General features: G+C 40.0%; 1 protein-coding gene across 2 annotated transcripts in view; it reads right to left on the bottom strand.

Moving 5' to 3' along the window:
* The window catches only part of tmtc2b (transmembrane O-mannosyltransferase targeting cadherins 2b), a 92,411-nt gene that overhangs the window by 28,463 nt on the left and 39,813 nt on the right, over positions 1-24,135 (bottom strand). For both annotated transcript variants that reach the window (XR_005708012.1, XM_040133904.1), the window contains exons 2-3: positions 23,092-23,668; positions 1,974-2,820 (exon numbers count right to left, since the gene is read on the bottom strand). Coding sequence is in view for 1 of the 2 variants with exons in the window: in XM_040133904.1 (XP_039989838.1) it covers positions 1,974-2,820; positions 23,092-23,668 (1,424 nt within the window). In the remaining variant the exon portion in view is untranslated. The remainder of the gene's footprint in view (positions 1-1,973; positions 2,821-23,091; positions 23,669-24,135) is intronic.

A 24,135-nucleotide genomic window follows, 5' to 3' on the forward strand; every position in this document is an offset into this window, starting at 1 on the left:
TTAGTTTTGCCATGCGTTATTGCACAAGTGTGTGTAAACCATGAGATACTGGTCCTTCTTGCATCTTCACTCTTCACATAGAATAGGAAGATAAAAATCCTGACTCATGCCGCTTTTGTTGACAAGTGTTTATTAGAGCACTAAAATACACAAAGCAATCTATTTACTTTAGTGTTCAAAATCCTAACATCTATGGAATCCCAGAAGAATATTCAGTATAAATAAAAGCAGGCAGGAAAACAACTCAAGCTTCCTTCATTTAACTCTGCATCCAGTTATACACAGATGACTTTATGAAGTTTTACAGCAAAGAGTTGTTTTGTGTATCCCCAAATTTCACAGTTGAAATGATCCAGTGAGTTTGTCTATGTTTGAGGCTGGGTTCCATTCAAATCTCATATTAGCCATAATGAATGCGAGTCGGGGACATTGCTGCTGCTCTGTTCAGCTGATGGCCCGCCAAAACAAACAGCTGTCATGCCTCAGCTCCGCCGCAGAATCTGAAAGGGAAATTAGCTAACACAACATGTCCTGCTGTTGCCTTGCGAGTCCCTGCCCTGCTTCCCTCCTCAACAGCTCTGAGAACCTCGCTTTGGAAGGGAATCTGTGTCTGATGACCTTGAATGTGAAGGCTATTGAATATTCTATCTCTCGTTGAAGGTGCCAGAGACGGGTGACAGTGCCCTTCCAAGTGAGAGGGGGCATCTGGTGTCATGCAACAGATTGCATGCTGAGGATAAGAAGATGTGTGATAAATAGACACAGCTTTTTTGTAGTCTGTGGAACAACAGTGAAATCATCTGTTTTTAAGAAGCCTTGAACATTAAAATTTACACCAGGCTCATTTTGCATTTAGGGCTCTGAGTTCAACTTGTGAACACTTTTATATCCTGTGGTAAGGCTGAGTGATGAAGAGGACACACTTTGAAGCACATTTACTTTGAATTATTCAGGGCAGCAGTAGACTACGAGAGGCAGTACACACGACAGTGTTACCCCTAGGATGGAGTTGTAGCAGCAGGGTTCAAGCAAGTGCGCAATGCGTTTTATTCATGTGTGCAATTTTTTTTTTTTTTTTTTTGTGCGCTCTCAAAGCGCGCCCTGCTGAGAGGTTTTTATGAATTTGCTGGCACCAGAAGGGCTCTTGAGCTCTAAGTACATACAGTGCATTTGTGCACAGTAATGTGCAGGGGAAATAACTGTCTAGCTTACATATGAGGTATCTTATTGAACATCCTAAAAGTATAATCTTTACAACAATTATTGACATTTACTGAAGAAAAAATATACTATATTAACAACCACCCATACTGGTTTATTATCAAAGAGCGTTAACTTACTTAAATGTAATGACATTTTCAATGATAAAATAACTTACATTTACGCCATTCAAATAATGTGTAACGGTAATATCTTTGTAAGGGAGTCAGTTGTCTTTGAGATTGACAGCTTTCACACGTAACGGGGGTCCTTTCGCATAGTAAGACCCGCCTCCAGGAAGAAGAAAACAATCCATCAAGATGGATCTTCCAAATGTTGTCTATTTCACAGCTATGTATTTCCTTGTGTAACCCTATCAAATTAGTGCATTTTCTGTAAATTACTGTGTGATGAGTTTTCTCTTTGGCAAATGAAAATCCTGAATCTGTGACTAGCAGAGCTTGCTTCATTGTTGACATCTACCCTTTGCTTGTTGTTATAATCGTTGTGCTGTCATTATTACAACTTTAATGTCTAAAGAGATAAGATGGAGCCCTCTCCTCTCGTTAAAAAAAAAAAAAATTTAAAAAAGCGGCGTAACGCAGCTCTTAGGTGCATATAGGGGAAACACTGCATGATGAAATTAAAAACCTAAAAGCTTGGTCATGCTAATCAGACAACCAAATATGATGGGTGGAACTGGTGTGGATGTGGGAATGTGTATAAAAGTGCATAGAAGAATGTTTGTGCTCATGTTAGAGTTCATTACTTACCCTTAGCGGGATTGACATAAATCCCTGACTTGTAGAGCATCTCCTCATTCTGCCAGTCCCGGTTCCTCAGAACAGTTTTGACACCAAAAAGAAGAACCAGAGTAGCGCTGCAGTACACCAACATCGTCCTGAAGGACCTGCGTCGCAGTCGGATGTACAGGGACCTCATCCCCACTGCTACCAGCAGGCAAAAGCCCATGCTGGGGATGTACAGTACTCTCTCTGCTATCACAAAGCCTACATAGAAAAACAGGTTTGTGGCAGGGAGGAAAGGGATAGCCAACAGGCCTAAAGAGAACACCACAACATTTTCAGTGGTGGGCAGTGGAGTCCTGTTCTCATAGTGTTTTTTGGTACCATTTTGGGCACTATTAATGTGAGTGCCTGTGTGGGAATTGTGCGTATGTTCATGATTGTTATATTGGTAACTGTGTCCATTACTGTTTCCATTTCTGCCATTGGTGTAATGATGCGCTTTGCCATTCGTGTCCTTGCCCTTAGCTGTGTGGTGCATCCACAGGCCAAACCAAGCCAGCAATAGCAGTCCAAGGTAGAAGACTACTGTATGAAAGTTCCTCCAATCAGCCAGGCTCCTGATCAAAGGTAGGGCGTCCATTGACCAATCAAAGCTAAGTGTGTCCGGGCAGAGGAGCAGCCAAAAGTTAATGGCAGGCAGGTAGAAAAAGGTTAGCGTCCTGGTGAGGAGCGAGGGGGAGTCGGCAGCCGGGTTGTCGGAGTTTGAGAAGTTTGGCGGTTTGTTGCCCATCCAGTAGAAGCGGCAGGCTAACAGGACGGCTCCCCAGATTGCCAGCAAAAACACATTCAGCAGCAGGTGGATGTTCTTTCTCTGAAAGACAAAGAAAATACAGAAACAGTACTGAAACTCACAATCCACTGGAAAGGAAAAGAACAACTGTTGGAGAAAATATACTGTACCTACGAGAATAACAAGCCAAAGCTAGTTTTCTGGGTGGTTGTAATATTTATGTGTCTTATATCTTTACATTTACTTTGACTATGGACTGGACATTGAACATAAGAGTTTCTGATCTCACATTAGTTCAACTCAAGAATAGAATAGCTACGTGACCACGACAGTACAGCTGCATAATGCCACCTGGACCAGAAAGAGTGTTCAAAGACAATTTAGAAAGTGTTTACTAAGCAGAGTAGCTTTAATATCTGATATGTCAAAAGGATTTGTTTTGACTGCTGTGATCTTTTTGGAGACCTGTGAAGCAATAACAGTTTAGAGCCATCTATTTCTGTTTTGTTACCGTCTCTTTCAACTGCTTTGTAAGCCAAGCCAGAAGAAAAAAATGGCACATTAGGATCTTTTATGAAAACCCGAACATTCACGCTAACACAGTTCACTGATTATAAATGAAAGTGACCTTGTTACATGAATTTCTATTCCTGCACATTTTTTTCTCCATCGCATCCGTAGATATATTAAAACAAACACAACTATGTGAACTCCATTCATCATGTTACAGACTTGATACTGAACACTTCCAAATGTTGTGTGGAAACGCCACTAAATTTATAGTGTATTTGGTTGTTTAATACTGTGCTGGCAGAGCACTGAAAAGTGACTTGACACATTTCCCCACAAGCATGTTCCACTGTTAGGACCAACTGACCTTTCTTATTGTTTTCATGTTGGAAATCCAACTTAGAAAAATGTAGAGCTTTTTCTAACAACAGCATGCACTGCAGTGTCCACTCATCTCCTGTGGTATTAACCTGTATTGTGTTTCAAAAATACATCAAAAATGAGAAATAATTCAGTATCACAGAAGATAAAGAATATAGATCATCTAAATTTGAGGTATGCAGCAATGCTTTGTTCCATTAGGCTCCGCAGTCTGATTCTAAATCTCCAGGGCATCATAGTCCTAGATGTTCTCTCAGATGTAATCCTTTTCATTGTTTAAAGTTAGACCCAAGGCAGCGCAGACTAACCTCACTTTACCTTTATACAAGTGAATGGGATCTCTATCCATCTCCACATGCCAAAGGGCACAAACATATCTCATCTGTGATCATAAACATTATACCACTGCGGCTTAGGGGCTGTACTGTTGATTTCCTTGCCCTGTCCATTGTCATTTACAGATTGCATCTGTGAAGAGAGGCTTCAGTAACCTCATGGGACATCTGACTGCAGGGGAAAGCTCTGTTGGCTGCTAATGATCACTGCTAATGCAAAGAGCTACAGCCTAACACTTTGGCAACAGGAAGCTAGGCTGAAAAATCAGGAGACGACAACATGACAACGCCATGAAAATGATCTGCAAACAAGTAATTATGATTCTACCTGCGGTGCAATATAGGGGGTTTACATGATAACACACCTGATGACACCTTACAATATAACGCAGTTCAGTAAAACAACTCTGCAACACGTCCAAATCCTGACGTAGTCGGAATAGTTTTGATGCGATGGTACTCTTCACAATTCAGAATATTACAAAAGAAAAGAGCATTACTTGTAACTCAGTCACCGTATTTAGAAGCTGTATACTTCTTAGGTGCTCAGAGGAGCACCAAGTGCACTTGTGTGGCTGAAGTACCACAATAGGGAGATGAATATTGGTATACAGTGCAATGAGAAAGCATTCAGACCGCTTCACTTTCTTCACATTTTGTTATGTAGCAGCCTTATGTTAAATCGTTTAATTTTATTTTTTCCCTCATCAATTTATAGTCAATAACCCCTGATGACAAAGTGAAAATAAATTTACATTACAAAACATTATTTAACTTAAAGCTGCAACATGACTAAATGGAAAAAAGTATAGGGGTCCGAATACTTTCTGAATGCACTGTATAATGTTCATAGCAGTTTTTGAAATTATCTTTCCAAAAAAAAAAAAAAAAAAAAGGTCAGCTCTGTCAAAACCTTCAGGGGAGACCTGTCAACAACCCATAGTGCTTCAGTATTTTGTGAGGATATACCATTGCTGAAGACGTTGTTCAGTCTCTTGGCAACAAAAAGGTCATTGTTTCAATCCACATCACTATTTCTCATTAATTTGAGCAACTGCCAAAAGTGTTACCATCAGCTTCCCATGGAAATCCAGGGAAAGAGTGGGCTGCACACAGGACAGATTAGATCATAAATAAAGAAATTTTATGTAAAATCAAAGACTAAGGTTATGAGAAATTGATATCAGATGATATTAAATAACACTAAAAATAAAATTATAAAATCAAGGTGCTGTGCATGACCTCGTGGATGAACCGCTTCACCGCTTCAACCGGTCAGCCATAATAAATCTACTTTAACAACACAGTCCAACATAATAACAAAAGACCACAGCTAGGCAACTGAACACAAAACAATGGAGTTTGTGCAAAACAATCCTAGTTATCTCAGTGCTACTAAAAGTAAAAAAGGAAAAATGATAACATAGTACAAAATGGTGAAAGGCGTTCCAAAAATAAAAAAAAAAAAAAAAAAAAAAAAAAAAAAAAAAAAAAAAAAAAAAAAAAAAAAAAAAAAAAAAAAAAAAAAAAAAAAAAAAAAAAAAAAAGGTCAGCTCTGTCAAAACCTTCAGGGGAGACCTGTCAACAACCCATAGTGCTTCAGTATTTTGTGAGGATATACCATTGCTGAAGACGTTGTTCAGTCTCTTGGCAACAAAAAGGTCATTGTTTCAATCCACATCACTATTTCTCATTAATTTGAGCAACTGCCAAAAGTGTTACCATCAGCTTCCCATGGAAATCCAGGGAAAGAGTGGGCTGCACACAGGACAGATTAGATCATAAATAAAGAAATTTTATGTAAAATCAAAGACTAAGGTTATGAGAAATTGATATCAGATGATATTAAATAACACTAAAAATAAAATTATAAAATCAAGGTGCTGTGCCGCGACCTCGTGGATGAACCGCTTCACCGCTTCAACCGGTCAGCCATAATAAATCTACTTTAACAACACAGTCCAACATAATAACAAAAGACCACAGCTAGGCAACTGAACACAAAACAATGGAGTTTGTGCAAAACAATCCTAGTTATCTCAGTGCTACTAAAAGTAAAAAAGGAAAAATGATAACATAGTACAAAATGGTGAAAGGCGTTCCAAAAATAAGACCTGGGTTTTTGTCATGTGGAAATTCAATTTGAGTGACTGAATAGCCAGAACAGAAAGCACATTGGTCATGAAGCTAAAAATTATGTTTAAATGGTCCTTTAAAAAGAACGAAGGAATAAGCGCCACTGCTTGTCAAACAAAGGTTAATAATGTACTATTTATCATTTTAATTAGCCCCCAGCATCTATGTTAATACTGATTGTGGGACTATCCACTGAGGTATGCTTAAAACAGAAATAAACACATCCATAAGGACTGGATGACATAGATCCTTCAACACAGGTTGAAAGAATAGTTTGATATTTTGGGAAAAATGCTTGCATGCATTCTTACCCAGAGATTGATACCAGTGTCATGGCTGTACGATAAAAGTGAAGCTATGGCTAGCAGCCAAAATAGATATCTTCATCTTGACAACCTACTGTACCGTCAGATGTACGTTCATATGTTATGAGGTCTAAAATAATAATAAAACCACATTCTGACAAGGTCTCACAATACAAAGTTCCTAACAAACTGCTACAACTGCTTGGGCACAAGTGAACAAGTAAAGAACATGCTTATCATGTTGAATTGATACAAAATAGCTTAAACTTAAATAGAAAAAGTAGGCATTTACATTGTAAGAGCAATCTTACAGTGATCGAACTCCCAAAGATTAACAGTAGCATTCAAATTCACCAGTCCCCTACAGCCCAACTTTACAATCTGTCATCTGAACTGCACATGAACTCTCGGGATAGATAGATGGATGGCCATCATCCTCTTCATATCTCACACACTAGGTTTCAATGTGCTATTTAATTCCATCATTAAAATGACTGGAGTGGAGAAACATAGGACCCGTAGCCACTTTTCAATCTAAGCAGGTGAGCAGAAAAACTACAAAGAGATAAGGTGGACTGAAGTGGTCTGTGAGGCCCAGGGGCTGTACATTGTGCAGACTCGGCCAGAGAGGCTTGCTGAGCAGTCTTAGCACATCTCAATCACTGCTTCAGGGAATCCAGCTTGGATTTACAGGGCTCTTCTGCAGGCTCTAAAATTGACTCTCTGGCCCAAGCAAGGGCTTACGAGACACCACCTCAGTGCTAGCTCAGAGCACTCTGCAGGACAGACTGAAAGAAAAACTTCCTCTATTTTTGTGTTATGTGGAAGGGGCATCGTACTAGGTTACCAGCCAGACACCCCCCTGTTCTCCTCCGAGGCAGTTCTGTGCAGTTTACGGTTGATTTTTTTGCAGCACCTTTGATTCTGTTCCTGCTGTAGGGCAATGAGATAGCATGATATATATATATGCACCTCTGAAGGTCCAAAAGTGCCGCTGCTGGTGACGACCTGGAAGAAACCCAAACTTACTCATTCATACTTGGCAATGTGACAAACAGATATGTCATCCTGACTCTTCCCAGACACTGCACCAAATCAGATAACACCACCTTAACCACATCCATATGTTGATGCTGAGGACTGAGGCCATGTTTCATTTACAGTCTCGTGCTGCACATGCGCAGTGAGATGTCCCTTTTTTATCTAGAACTAAGTCAATGGGCAGTACTGAGAACATAAAAACAATCCTTAGATTGCACTTATGCACACATTTATAACCCACCTGTTTCTTCTCTTGGCCTACTTTGCCAACTCCTCTGACTTTCTAAGGGAAATAAATGTGAAGGTAAGACATATATAGGCAGTGAGCAAACAGGAGATGCTCTAGAGATGTTCTGGAGAACATATTACCAGGGGACAACATGAACCCCATGTCTATTATGTCTTGGATAAACCAACACGTGCATCCTCCTTAATATGTCTGGGGTTAAAATGTCTACCAATCTAGAGCATAAGTTCAATTACCAGGCAGGCAATGGCTCCCCTGGTGCTACAGCTCTATTATGCAGGAAAACCACGGCATTCCAGCTTTGTGTCTTTTGTCTATAATCCAGTTTAGTTTGAAATAAGTGGTTTTGCATAACCCCGTAGGAGGCATGATGGCAGTTTTTTTTTTCTTCCCTTTTGTGTTTCAGTCGCAATCAGTTCAGAACTGAAACAATTTAGCCTTTATAAGGCAGGCGTGTGAATAAAATATCCTTGGAGATGAAATGCAAAACGGGCCAATTATGGACTCCCTATTTGTGCCTGTGCCTGCCTTTTTTTTCCCCCTCTACATTTTGATTAGGTTGAAATGACTGAGAAGTAAACTCAATCTAAAGTTTTTTTTTTTTTTTTTTAAACATTCGCTTGGGTGTTGTGAAAGAAGTCTTGTAGCAAAGTGAAGTGGAAAGCGCTCAGAGAGAAATTCAATTAATGAGTTTGGATAATAGTACTCTATTCTCTGGGTGCACATGGGCTTTTTTGCATAATTGGCTGATGCACACCATGCCTTTTTTCAAGAGCATTTTAAGAACATTCCATCTCATGACGCATCTAACTAGCCCATCAAACTGCAACGCTGTGACTGGCTCACAGCAAGCACCTCAGAGAAAATCCTGTGAAAGAAGTGGCATGTCTGACCTATCCCTTCCTCTTCATCATTACTGAGATCAATTGTTTGCAGAAGGTCTTTCATCAACATCCCGCTTCACATTGATAGACTTGTAATGGAAGTGAAAATAAGCTCAGGGTACCAATCAGAGAGTATAACCACCTTCAGCGCCTTCAGACACGGGCACACACAAAGCTCAAATTTGGTAAGAACATCAGATCCCCTTCAAAAGCCTGTATAAATCTTTCTAAAGGTTTGATGGATGGATATACACTCAGCTTGTTAGCTTGCTCCTTGACTGGTGGATCAACTGATCAAGCTTGTGTCAACCACAAACACACCATCTATCTTTCCTCCTTCTTATCTGCAGCAGCTGTTGTGATCCCCTCCTCTGAGACAGTAAAGAACCTTTGGATGTAAAACTTTTTTGTAAGCAGGCAGGACAAGATAAGAGTCCAACTATTCACTTCCCAACACCATGTTATGAATTACCTAAACTGATGTCTGACAATTTGCTCTCACACAAAAAGTGTATGAGCTGGGGGAAAAACAGCTAGACTGGCTCTGTCAAAAATTTAAAAAATTTGTTTTCCAGCACCTATAACGCTCACTAATTTACAATTAACATGTTATATCTTGTTTGCTTTATGTGATAAATCCGACCCGAAAATGAGAGTTTAAAAAGGACATGTTGTGGTTTTACAAAGGGTTAATTCGAAAGGTTACCCCCTCTGATGACCCCATCAGATCATTAGATCATCTCAAGACACATGCAATAAATTCTTAACACTCAATTTTTCCATATAGCTAAAATGAACAACATGGATTCTGTCATCACTTAAGGAAAGACAACCCTCTATAAATGACAGTGTGTAGCTTCAGTTTACCTAAAGTCAAGTGGACCGCTGCGGAGCTGCGGGCCACATGGTGCGAAAGGCCGCAGAACCCCAAAGTGGACCTGCCTCGCACTTCTCATGAGAAACGCTTTTAACCCATGTGAACCCATCATAAAACCCACAGAGTCAGCTGGTCTGGCTGGTGGATAGACAGAGCTGCCTCAGAAAGAGCAAAGCGTGGGGAAATAGGCCAGTGATGAACAGGATTTTGTTGGAGATTAATATAACAGACTATTGACTGTTAAAGATTAAAGATAAGAGAATTAAGTTTTCAGCGATGACGGTGTGTTTGACGATGAAGGAGGTAGGAGAACATGGGAAAGAGACCGAGAAAGGCAACACACAACACCATGTGGTGCCTATCTGGATGAAAGGAACTGACAAGTTAAATGTCTGTGCTGAACATGAAAAGAACAACATTTTCTCTTTTAAGTATCACTGCCTATCTCCAAAGACCTGATGTGAAAAAAGAGAGTTGGAGTTAAAATGCAAATGGTGAAAACAAATACATCTCAGCGAGAAAATTTCCGACCCAAGACATCTTAAAACACGCCAGCTCATGCTCTCTTGGTCAGCTTTTATTAACCATAATCATAGAACCAACACAGGATCCATTTCTCTTGAAACCTTCACCTAACATTCCAGCTCGCCTCACTCTGTCTCACTTTAACTCAACCTCTTTAAACAGGCTTATTTTAGATGTCCCAATCATGCTATGTCTTCTTTTCATGCTGAAGCCAGATGACCCTGGGGTTAGGGGTCAGAGAGGGGCTCGCTCTCCTAGTGCCAAAATCCGGAGCAGATTCATTATCTCATCAGCAGCAATCAGACATCTATAGATAAGTAATGGCATAGGAAAGACACATCTCATTCTGTCTAATCAGAGGGTGCCTCTGGAGGGGATGAAAACTTCTGGATGGGAGTAAACAGAGAAGTGTGTTATAGGTAGACAGGAGGAGGGTGAAGGAAGGTCTTAGGAGCGAAACATAAACAGCTCATCAACGGAAAATCCTCCACTTTGCCAAGTTTTTAGTGGTTACTGAAACCTGAGTTGATAAAATGTATGGAAAAGCAACAAAACTCCTCACTAGGCTTTCCAAAAGTAATCCTCCTGAAGTTGAACTCATGCATCAGTTCGACTCCTTAACTCTAAGTGGTAAGAAAAAAGCCAGTGCTATTTTGCTTTTCTGTTGCTTTTCTTCTATAATGTTTTTGCTGAGTCACACAGCCACATGAAGCTCACACGTCACAATTCAACAACCGAAAAGCCCTGAAAATGAAAAAAACTGTAAATTCATCCTCATTAGTGCTCAGTAACAATTGAAGTCATATTCTGAAAAGGCAAAAAGGGTCAGGCAGACCAAACAATAAGAGCATAATGACAATGGAAAACCAAAGTCGACTCAAACCCTTAGCATTTCAGAGGAGATATTTATTGAGTCAAACCGCAGACATAGTTTGAAAAATAAACTAACTGTTCCTTATTTCTGGTCCTTCGTTTTCTATATTTGTGCTAGGGCCAACTGGACTGTGCGACCACTACTGCAAATTTGATGTGACAAGATGCTGATTCAAGCTCAAGGAGTGGGGATGAAATTTGGGTTAGAGGTAAGCGCTTACGCTCATTGCTGCTCATGGTCTATTGTTTCCAAGGCACGTTGCCAGTTGTATCCAAACTAGATTAGTCCTGTCCATGCATGGATTCCCAGTCATTACTATGCATTTGGGAGCCAGTCAGAGTCATTGTATTGCAGGGTTTAGTGAGGCAGTAAGCTCCTACAGAACATGCATGAATGAGAAAGACAAAGTCAGAGCTGGGGTCCAAAGTTAAGCAGATCTGCTGTCAGAGGGATGTCAGTTACTGGGTGTAGAAAATTGCTCCAATTGCATTTTTTTCCTCCCTGAACCACTTTTTGAAAATAGCTCTCCAGTGTGTCACGTTATGGCTGACCACCACATCTCAATGACAGCATGCCATTTGTTGCTGTTTATACTGGCTAGTAACAAGCAAGAGAGAGGCTCAGCAAACGTGCTGTAAGAAAGATGACTTGTGGTGTGGGATGATGAGACGAAGAGCAGAAGCGAGCGTCAACCGTTAAGCACTCAAGGTCAAAATTCAGTCCGAGCTGAATCATCAAATAATAATGTTCCACTTTTTACCAATGGATTAGAGGAGGAGCGAGTGAGTTTGTGTGTTTGTAAAATGAGAGATGAAAACAATAAAAGTTAAAATATTTCTTCATAGAAAAATGAAAAGCAATCAATGTATAAAATATCAATGTGACAATGTGAAAGAGGTCGCTTGTAGTGATGAACCTACAGAAAATCTGAAGCTCCTCTTGACTTTACTGAGGGGGTTTTGGCTCATTGTTTAGCTGTCTGGTCTGAAACCTTACTGACTTGGGTCACTCTCAATGCTCTCATAGTATAGTTTTTCTGGCTGTAGGACATAGCTGTTGCTCTTTTGTGAAAAAGCTCTAAAATACCCCTTCACACTGCCTGCTCAGCAACATACAGAAAAGAGACAAAGTTTGCAACTAGCTGGTGAACATAGTGGAGCATTTAGTAACTTAAGAGCCAGATATTTCCCTCAGGACTTGGAAGAGACCAAAAACAGAGCGAAACCGGAATGGCAGTCAGTGGAGTGTAGACCTCTGCCAAGGCCAATGTCAAACAACATACACCAGACTTCAGAGGAAAAAAATTGAAATTCATAGTAAATGATCCAGATCCACCCAAAAATTTTATGGGTTCTTCCCTGGCCCACGCCCCATCCCTACACCAAGTGTGGTGCAAATCAGTAGAGTACTTTTTGAGTAATCCTGCTGACATATAAATAGACTCGGGAGAAAACATACCATCCTTGGTGAAGATCACATTATGAAGTTGTATTACCGTGTCAGTGTCGTGTTCACAACCTGTTTCTGCTGCCCCTAAGTGTTCACAAACATCAGTAATTGCAGGTTTAAGCACAGTGGTATGTTGAGCTAAATTCTACATCAACATGCTAACATGCTCACAATAACAATACCAGCATCTTCAGCTATACTGTTTACCATGACACGTGCTTATTTAAGTACAGCCATCCTTTCCATCCCCTCAGTGAGTAGGAATAAATACTGTATCTCTCAAAGCTAATTTTCTATAGAATAAAACAAGAGTACATAACAATAAAACAAGAAATTTTGCTGTACAGGTAACAATAGTGAGTTACTGGCAGCTCACACATATAGCACACATAGCACTTTGTTCATAAGAATAAAAGAGATTACAAACATACAGACAGTGCTGTTTATTTTCCAAGAGCCAGGTAAAAACTTGGATCCTTCACAGAATACCCATCTGGTAGAATTAACTTAGAATACCAAAAGGGCACTGCTTAATTTGAAAAGGAATGGCACCATAGATCAGAGTGATAAAATCCTCGTAAAATCATTACAGAATCACAAAAGTCACTTAAGACCATGGAATTACTTTAATTTGTATCTTTCATTATAGACAGTCAATCAATGATGGCCACAGAGGGAGAAAAAGCAAGAGCACTAAGGAAAAAATGACAGAGTCATAAAAAAACACCCTTGAGAGATCAAGCAGAAAACTGACAAACCTTTAATGCTGTGGGAGTATGCTGAGCTTGCCAAACATCTTTCTGTAGGTCTCTGAGTGTCCACATGGCTCTGAACTCACACAAGGGCATGTTAACTCATTCTACAGCAGTATGCTCCCAGATTACCAGTGAATCTGGGGATTGCGAGAAGAATTCCCAGATGTGCTGGCATAGAAACCAGGCACCTGTACGTCTCCTTTGGCTGTTACACCCAATCCCTCTTTGACAGAATGTCGAGATGCAACACATGAACATTTCTACATGTAATCAATTTGATTCACTTTGGAGTTAAATTTTTTATAAATACTACACTAACAAATGAATATGTTGGAGCTGACAAAACCAAGGTATGATCATGTAAAATGGAGGGATTTAATCAATGTGAGTCTCGATACTACTGGAATTTCCTTCTACAGATCCTACTGTGGAATAGAATTCTTTCTACAATTTGCATGTTTACAACCGACGGATTTTCCCGTGTGGCTTCGCTTTACCACTGCGATAATCATTCCAGTGTGTCACATCGGAGAAATTAGAATTGGGTGTGGGCCAGAGTCCATTTAGTCCACACGGTCGACTGAACGTTTAAGGACAAAAACTGCAACTCAGCAGCTGAACAAGGAAGAATGGAAAACAATTAGAGAGTACTGTAAGAGCAGAGACAAAGGGAAAACAGCTGAAAAGCAGCACTCAGTCTTTCATGGCCGCATTAACATGCTCAACAATCTGCATATGCTTAATCACAAAGGTTATCAAAATTCAGTACATTGCAAGAGAACTCCCTTGTTGCTCATAAATTACTTTGTTCAAATGCTCATTGGTATCGTAATATATAATCTGAGAGGGCAACAGCAGACCTAAAGTGACACTCTTGGTGAGACTGAGAAATTATATAAATAAGAATAGGTGTGAACAAAGATGGATTAAGTGAAAAATATTTTTGGAGTAGTCTGTGTATCCTAAATTAGATCACCCAGTGGCTGATGGTTCATTGGCAGCGACAGGCCATCTGACAGAAGCACTTCACACAGACTCTGTCTCCTGAAAATGTCTACACCAGACTCTCTTTTTCTTTGTCTCTCTGTCCCTTGGCTGCCCCATCCATTAAAGGCTCTCCCCTCCTCTTCAAAACAAAAATTTCTTGCTCCACCTCTTTCGCACATGCCCTGTTTCTCTTTGGCTCCCTCTGTGCTGGGAGCGCTCATGGTGACCTCTGCTGGGAAATGCACCGGTGCTTTGTAGCAACATGCACAAGGGGAATTTCTACTGGGACTCAGAGCTCCAGCAGACCACCAACCTATTCAGGTAATAGACGGGACCGTTCTGCCTTTATCAACATTTGTGAATATTACGCAACGTGATGAGATGATGCAGCAGAAAGAATCTGCAGATAACCCTGAATTCTTTTCCCTCTCCTTTCTTTGCATAAAGTGACACTTTTCCCATCCTGCATCTAAATGATTTCATTTCTCTTATCCATCTGACTGGTTTTGGCAGCAATTTATACACTTTACTGGATATCTGGTTGCTTGTTTTGATTTGGATTCCTAAAAGCCATATTTACTGTAGTAAGTACACAAACAACTAACTGAAAAAAAATCCCAAGAGCATTTGGTCGAGCTTTCACAAAACTTCTACAAAGAAATTGAGTTTATGAATGACTGGGATTTTGGATTGTGTGTAAAATTATGTCTGTAATCAGTAGGCATGGTTTCCGTTTAATTTGTCTAATTCCCACCCCCTAATTCAAAGAAGAAAAAAAAATTGAGATTTATTTTTTAGAAAACTCCTTACAAGTATTTATTTAATTTCTTTTGTTGTGCATTTTTTGCCTTTATTTGATAGTAAAAGTGGAGACAAACAGGAAATGTGGAGAAAGAGAGTAGCCGAATGACATGCAGCAAACGGTCCATCCAGCCAGGGGTTGAACTGGGGACTCGCTGCACGGGGCATTTGCGTCCATGTGGTGTGCGCCCTAACCATTCGACCATTGGGTTGCCCTCACACGTCTTTTTTTATACAGATATAGTGGCTGGAAGTCTCAAGTAATGCAGTTCTGGCTGACTGATTTTACATGCCAGTTTATTCGCTGAGACCATAAAAAGGAACCATAAATAGGAGCTATGGTCAGCAACTGAAACAAAGGCCCAAAATATATTTCACTTGTGTTGAACTTCTAAACTATAGTTTGCAAAACTTTAAATATAAAATTCAATTTGACCTCAGCATCTGCTGGAAGAAAGGGGCCACTTTGGTTCAAGACTGTCTGAAGAAAGGAAAGGTTGTGAAAAAATACACTGAAAGCATGTCTCAGTTAATTTAAATGAAGGGGATTTTTTTTATTACTGTGAGTCTGTTATTTGCTGTAATACTTGTGGGTGAATCAATCATCCTTTGTGACAGCTTAAGGATTTTTGGAAAACAGACCAACCAGCAAATCTATATTAGTCTGTATTAAGACAACTCCATGCATGGGCAAGAAAGATACTACAGGACATTGGTGCCGTGGGACATTCCTTCCCAGAACTGAGGTCTTGTCTTACATAACATGCCACTATCGATTCTCAGACATGCTGGCTATAAAAAGAACGGGGTATGCAGTTGTTTTCAGTGAGAAGTGAAGCGAGGGACAATGTGAAAAATTTCAAACCTCATGCTGTATTTCGCATCTGTTTTTATACCAACATGAGGCTTTGTCATAGGGATTTTTCATTCTTTCTCTCCGTCTCCATCTTCAAACAGTGGGCAAAGTGAGGCTCACAGAGCCGGCTGTTGCTGTGGCACTTTGCTTGTCAGGATCCCTTATGCTTGATGAACGGTAGGCTGAAGCGAACCCAGCTCAAGTCACTTTCCATCACTGCGGCTGCACTTGCCTCATTTTACCCCAAAGCTACGACATTCAGGGGTGGAGAGACCTCTTCAATCATCGGTATGTGTCTTCTCTACGACCCGGCTGCATTTACTAGCTATTCTTCAGAATGAAAGAGTTGAAGAAAAAGCACCTTTTGTATCCAGTTTCAAACCACATTTCAAAGAAATAGTTTGACATTTTCGAAATATGTTAATATGCTTTCTTGCTGAGAGACAGACAAGAAGATATATATTAATCTCATGTCTGTACAGTAAATATGAAGCCAGCAGGTGGTTAGCTTCATATTTAAAGCACAGACATGGGATTAGTGTTGATCTTCTAATCTAACTTTCCATAAGAAAGTGAATTTGCCTATATCCCAAAATGTTGAACTATTCCTTTAAGTTGTACACCCTAAGCCTCTACTATCATTACCTTTTTGTTTTTCTATGAATGTGCTACGGTATGCATGCCTCCGACTGCCCATCTTCCTGTCTAGACCAGAAGTGGTGGTGTGTATCCCCATGTGAGAGGCAGGTGGGTGAGGGCAGGGGGCACTAGCTGAGCCCACCAGGCCCAATCCATCACAAAGTGACAGGAGCCATTAGAGCATGGAGCAGCATCTGTGGAGCCCCAGGTAAGAATCTATGTGGTGGGCTGCGTTTCCTTTTACCTCAACTAATACAGGTGAGGGTATGCAGGTTTCTATAGTTCATATATACACACACCTCAGCATGTAAACATGCACTGCACACATACATATGTTTGGAGGGACCTCCTACCGCACATCTGCCCTCCTCGTTCTGTTCCGTCTCTGACATCCCTGAGGTCAGGCTGCGCCAGCCTCCCAAGCTCCATGACACCTGAGCTCTCAGCCCAGGTAAACCCTGTCAGCCTCCCGACGCATTACACACACGCCTTAAGCAGTGACCTTGCACTAATAGCCAAAGTGTGAACAGAAAATGGGAGGTGCGAAAAGATAAAGTACGTAAGCTTGACATTCACTGAAAGCCAGCTGGGTCTTGTCCCAGATTTGGAAATCATTTTCCAGTGGCTGCTTTGTGGGACATTGGACGTGGACAAAAGCAATTGCAGAGGAATGTCTCGAGTTTCTCTGAAGGTATATTTGATCCTTGGTATGTTCAAGAGGCACTGATGGATGTACAGCATTGACATGACATCGCCAAGATAATTTTCTTTTTATCTAGTTTACACTTTCAAAGCATCAGATTTCTGTATTGTGTTTTCAAAGGGCTGTTCTCGTCATGTTCATGTCAGGATTGTCAGCCCCTCAGGGACTCTGGCTTGTACTGTACATCAACAATCAGTGTTGCTCCACCGTGTGAAAAGAACTCAGTAAAACTTTCTCTTTCTGGTTAAAAATGTGGACAAGGAGTGTATTATTATGTGGGCATCAAACAAAAGAACAATGGACCCTCGTGACTAAAAAAAGCCAAACTTCAATGGAAAAGATGGAAAATTGTAGTGAAGATGTTTAGATAGAATTATATGGCCAAACAGTTTTGGTTTGTCCCATGCCTAGAGCTTGCGTTTAGGCCAATTTCACTGTCTACAACTAGACAGTGAAATTGTCTAGTTGTAGACAGTGAAACTGGTCAACTAAGAAAGAAAGAACACTGCAGGGCAGACAATTTATTGCATTATGCTATGGAATAAACACTGTCAGATTACTTTAAAAAGCATTCTTTCCTCGACTAAATTAAGAGCTCTAATTGTGTTTCAGTATCTCTTATTGAAAATGAGCCTATTTACTAATGCTGTGCAGGAAACAGTCTCGTAAAAAACACATTTTTCCACATAAACTGTGGTTTCACCACACACACTCACTGCTGCCAAATATGTTACATTTGAATGCTATAAACTCATTGCCTGGGAGTAGCTTAATACATAAGAACATATGGCCATAAATGCTATAATCAGGCACAAAGGCAACTGTTGAATTTCACTAATGTAAAGGTCAGCTTGAGTAAACAACTTAATTTTTTTCCTCCCACTTTTGAAGACAGTACATGTCTTGGAAGGAACTAATTAAAAACACATTGTAAGCTTTAGACTTACATTGGCACTGGTCATCAACACTGCAAGTGCTGGTGGAATCAAAACTAAACATACAGACTAATGACTGCAGGGACGGAAAGGAAGGGGTGTAATGCTTGTTGAAAGATATATGGGAGATTACCGGTGATAAAAAGTCAAATTGCTCCTTGCTGCAGGCTTATTCTGTATGAAAGAGGTGTTTTCTATGTATATATGCATAACAAATATCTTTTTAAAGTCCTGATGGTTGATTCTGATTTATCAAAAGAACAAGAACATCATGTTGTCCTTAGACAGGTCACTCAAGCATCCAGAGGATGCACCAGATCTCTTTATAAAAGCTCTCTGCAGAGTTTGGATGCCAGAGGATGCCAAGAGCTATGACTCCGGCGTCACCGTTAACCTAACATGTGCTTATTCAATTACTGTGTGGGCACTATTGTTTCCATTTGTCCACCTCCGTTTTCTTTCATTCTTTCAGGCAGAGGAGTTCCTGTGCTGCTAACATGAACACAAACAGAAAACAGTCCTCTCCTTGTATTAGCGTTTGTGCTGAATGTGCTGTATAATGTGGCGAATGTTTAATTTCCACAGAATCTATTTGAGAATATAAAGTTGGCACATGTTTATCTAATACCTTTTAAAGATTTTTTATTGCCCAGGGATGATTAAATTTGATGAACGGAAGAAGTGGATCCATGTAAGCTTTGAAGCTGACACTACACAGACAAAAGCCTGCAAGAAGAGACACGTGTATAGTACACTAATGAATTATAGTTTGTTCAATTTGACAAAATGTCCTGCCCTAATTTAAATGTCTGTTTTTCTGGTGTGTTTTTTTTTTTAATTTTGCTTCAATCCTAAAGAAATGATGTTGCTAAAGCTTTTTGTAGTGTGTGATTCTACTGTTCCAAGATCTAGTAAACAACATATAACCAATAAATCAAGATGATAACCATACATCTGATTTTTATGCAGAGAGTCTGCAGTTACAACCTGGATGAAATGAGTTATGAACCTATGGTATTACGGTGAGGCTCCTGGTCCCGACTGCCTAAAACCTTCAAACCGCACACAGAAGCCGTAATGACACAATGGGAGATTTGCAGCAGATATAAAACTCTAATGTAATTGACTGTGTGCCACAATCAGATAAGCAGGCCCATTTGCAACAAGCCAGCCTCTTTAGTCCAACTGAAGCATGGGTTTTATGTTCTAAAACAAAGAAAAAGCTGAGACAGTGACAGGTCCTTTGTCATGCTTTTATGCCTAGTTTCCCTCTTATCATAGAACATTAATGTTGCAATGCAGCTTTCCCGTTTGTACGCTTCAGTTTTGGGAGTTTGCGTCCAAGTTTTCAGCACCTGACAGATCTCAAGCCTGAAACTTGGGGGGGGGGGCTGTATTTATTTTCACTATGATCATTTTCAGCTCTGTACAAAATGTGATGTTCATATAGGCGGTTTAAGGCTCAACTTGCCCTGGGGAAAAACTCCCTTTGCTTATCATCAGTCAAAGTGACTCCTTCTCTCCACAGAAAGAGATAAATGTAGACATTGCACTAGTGGACTGTTTGCACTGAGAAATACAGATTGGGTTACAATAGTCAAACATATGAATCTGAGATCACAAAATACCATTACATTATAAGCGGACAAGTCTTATAAGAAAGAAACCTCCCAAGTTAACCTGATTGAGGTGAAGATGATAGCTCTCTCTCAGTCAGTTTTTTTTTTGTCTGTGGTGCGAATAAATGACATGCTACGGTAATGACAAGTGTCATGTATTGCAGCCTCACTTCCAGAAAAATATGCTGTTTTGCAGTCTTCCCTCAGCAAAATGACCAAAAGGTAGTTGTTTTCCAAAAGTGCCTGACAACCGAAGCAGTTCCTTATTTGTCTCCTCAATGCAAAGCAACCCACTGTGAGCGAGCCGTAGCCTCAATCTTCCTCTTTGCTGCAAAACATAATGCAATTTCTCTTTTCAAACTATCTAGTATGTGAGGTTCTCCATTTATTTGTGGCCTATTGAAATAAAACTTGTTGAACATGATACTGACAATTTTTTTTGTACAATACAGATTTACTGTATACATACGGCCTTTATGGGTGCAATTTGCAAGGTTGAAAAAAAAAGACATATACTTTATCTACTGCCTTCTATGTTATTTCTTTAAAGTAAAACTTTCATATTCACATGAGGTTTTATCAATATTAATTTGGTGTTCAAATAGGTTTTAATTATATCATCAATATTATCCATCTCACAAATAACTTCTAAGTTATGATATACATTTGCTGTAGTTGTTAGCAAACATCCTTGGCATTGCTTTAATGAGAAGTGGCATGAGAATCCCAAGAGCCTAAGGACAGAGGGTGTCATAAGCTGAACTGAGTTTTAAAGTGAAGTTGTGATCATGGGCCATATAACTAAAATTAGTTTTAGGTGCAAAACCGGTTCGACTAGTGGCAAACAGTGTGGGTGCCACTCACTAAGACTGCATTTCCCCAAGATTAGATATACTGTGTCTCGCACTTTCCGCTGCAAAGAAATTGATCGTTGCATTAGTCTTCTCTCGTCTTGACTACTGCAATGCTCTTTTAACTTGCTAAAGAAACTGAATAGACTTTGGTGTGTAGAAAAGAGGTTGCCAGGTAAAATAGGGTATGCTGGCACCCTGTATTTTTTTTTAAACAATAGTAAAGTATCACTAGTTTATAAAACCCTGAATGGTTTATCATCTCCATACTTAGTCGACCATCTGTCCCTCTGTACTCCTAGATGCTGTTTTAGATCATAAAACACAACAGTGTGAAATACAACCGTTGAGACAAAGACATATGGAGAAGAAGCCTTTACTTACTATTGACAGAATTCAAAACAAAATTCGACATGCGACTTCTGTAAATTCCTTAAAGAAACATCTGAAGATTTTTTTCTGGGGAATCTGGCTTTTATGTAGTTTCTTGTTGCTGCACTTGTACTGAAATATTTTACTCTGTACTCAGTTTCACTGTATTCTAAATTGTTTGCAAACTTAAACTGTTTAAATCTTTTAAACATGTTTTATGTAATTTTATGTAAGGCACTTTGAGCTGCATCTTAAAAACAAACTAAAGTTTATTAACATACAATCATTTTAATGATCCTCACTGCACAGCAATCATTTTTACACAAAAACTACAAAGCATCATGGCAAAAACTGTTATCAACATCAAAAACACAGCACACCAGTCAGGAGCTACGCTGGATGTGCTGTGAACACATCTGACCCTGGAGACACTTGCCAAGCTTGTTAACCTCGATGGCAAACCATGAAAGAAATCTATAGAGCCTGCTCCATGCCAGTCCATGTTTTTTTCAAAGACAATTGGATCAGCAGGGTTTGTGGATTTTCAATCAAAAAGTTGAAAATCTGTCAGCTCCGAGGCATCATCTCCATCGGCTCTTTTGGCCCTGTTTCCTCTTTAGTCTAACCATGCCTGACATGCCATTAGAAGGCCTGTTTGCCTTCAGCAACGGATGGGCTGTACTCCAGAGGACACAGGGAGTCAGACAAGGCTTGAATCATGAGAGGACAGCGTGGTGAAGACAGCAGCGGAGGCTCTCAGTCTTCATTACCACACGAGGCTGAGCATTAAAAGGGAGGGGCTAGATTTGCACTTTAGTTAAACCATGTTTTCTGTTTTTGTCTCTCAGTTTTTGTCTCTATTCTTGCTGACTCCTATCCCTCCTTGCCACATAACATCTCTTAAAGTGTTGTTTTTTGGCTGGGGCGCGCCAGATAGCCACCCTTTCATTGGCTGCTCTGGAGCTCTTTTGTCACATTTGTGCACACGTCCTGTTGAATTTGTTATAATGGGTAAAGAGTCATGGGTGTCACATTGTCTCCACAGAAGACAGTAAATACTTCTGACAGGAGCTGTTGGGGAAAAAGGCCACTTAACGGCTGGATGCTTCGAAAGCGACAAAAAAATATAAAATGGCAATCACTTTTTGCTATCTCAGCTATTTCTTTTGAAAAATGTTTTTCATTTTTCTTCTCTTTTGCCCTGTGAAATGTGAATATACAAGCATACACACAAACACATACACATATATACAGTGCAAACAAGAGGAGGAAAACACATGCACAAAATGATCTGCTCCAATTGCTAATGTGTAACATGTGGCAAACAGTACACCTTTCATCACTACGCTCTATAAAGACGTTATCCATCACAAAATAATTAACACTAATGGGTCGATGAGCAATTTGCTTAATTCTTAAACTGAGTTTGGTTTAATTGACTAAATTGGTCCTTAATTTATACGTTTGTTATGAATTCATATCAGAGAGAAAAGAATAATGTATGTCAGTGAAGGTGAAGTCACATGAAGGGACAGATTTGGAATTGAATTGCAGTGTTAGTCATGACTCGAAATTATGTAACAGACCAGATTGTGATCTTGTTACGGACTGAGTAGGTCTAGTCCTGAGGCTGAAATGGTTGAGATTATAAGAATGAAAATAAAAGCATTACATATGTTTTATTGCCATATAATTACTCATCATCCTCGTCAAGGATATTTATTTCAGAATACCCATCAATAGATGAATTACATGGGTAAAGCTATAAAACATCATTACTGAATGTGCCTCATGCACAGACTCAGAGAAAAATATTCTTTTTGCTTTCCAACCTGTGTTTCCTTGCATTTAATAGAAAACACAGCATCTGACCTGGATGTTTTTTCAATTATATTGTGATGAAAAGCAAACAAGACACATATGTATATATATACATATATATACATATATACACGTGTATATATATACATATATATACATATATACACGTGTATATATATACATATATATACATATATACACGTGTATATATATACATATATATACATATATATATATATATATATATATACATATATACATATATATATATATACATATATACATATATATATACATACATATGTATATGTATATATATATATACACATATACATATACATATACATATATATATATATATATATATATATATGGAGTCATGGAGCGGGTGCAGGAAATCAGATACATATGAAAAAGCAACACCACGGGCTGAGAACAAACTTGTTTACCTTGTAGAGGAGCATGATGACCTGTCGCAATTTGAGCCTGTGGAAAACGCAGACGTCATACAGCGCAGATATAGCCAGGACAGTCACTCCAAGCTCCTTCCACAGCATGCTGCAGGCAGCGCAGCCAAGGCTGCCCAGGAACCAGGCCACAAGCCGCCAGGGCCCAGCGTGGCCCCGCAGTGTACAGTGACGTATGTAACACAGCAGGGACAGCAAGAAGAACAGAGCGGCACCTTCATCAGCCCGACCCACGACGCCAGCCACCGCTTCAGTGTGGATGGGGTGAGCAGCAAAGAGGAGGCCGGCCAGCACGCTCCACAGCCCTCCTCCGAGCAGCAGGCGAGCCAGTGAGGTAAACAGGCCTGTCACAGCCCCATGGAAGGCCACATTAACCAGGTGATAACCCCAGGGCTGCAGCCCACCTACAGCGTGGTTGAGGCGGAAGGAGAGGGTGCAGAGGGGCCGGTAAGACTTATGACTGCCACTGTGCGTGAGTAAGGTGCCCCAGAAGTCATCATAGAAGATATTTGTCCAGGGGGTCTCTGGAAGCAGGTCCTGATTGGTCTTGATTGCACGGCTATAGAGAGAACAGAAAAGATTAGAAAAAGACTTCTGAGTATAATAAACATGATGTACTGTAGATGGATGGATCAAATTAATATTTAATGCAGTACTGAAGGCTGACATTTTTGTCAATTCAACTAATGTCACTGCTTCACTTCCCGACCACTTTACCACTCTGCCATATTCAATAAAAGTGCTACATCTGAAAATGAGTGTTCATTGTATATTTCTACTGGCAACGCACTGCAGGATCTCTGAGGAGGATGAAAAACTATTCTTTACCAGTGCGGACTAAGCAGAAAATATAGGTGGCTATGAAATTAAACTTTGCATTTGTGTACAGTGATCCTCTGAGAGTGTGGTCATGTGGCATTCACAAACGAAAATCAGAGTGCGAGCTTCAAGGTCCCGGCAGCTCTGCCACCGCAGCCAGAGGTCTCACAGCTGTGGACTCGGGGATTAAGCAAGAGCACCACACCC

This window comes from Xiphias gladius, chromosome 8, assembly GCF_016859285.1.
Source record: "Xiphias gladius isolate SHS-SW01 ecotype Sanya breed wild chromosome 8, ASM1685928v1, whole genome shotgun sequence".
Taxonomy (NCBI): domain Eukaryota; kingdom Metazoa; phylum Chordata; class Actinopteri; order Istiophoriformes; family Xiphiidae; genus Xiphias; species Xiphias gladius.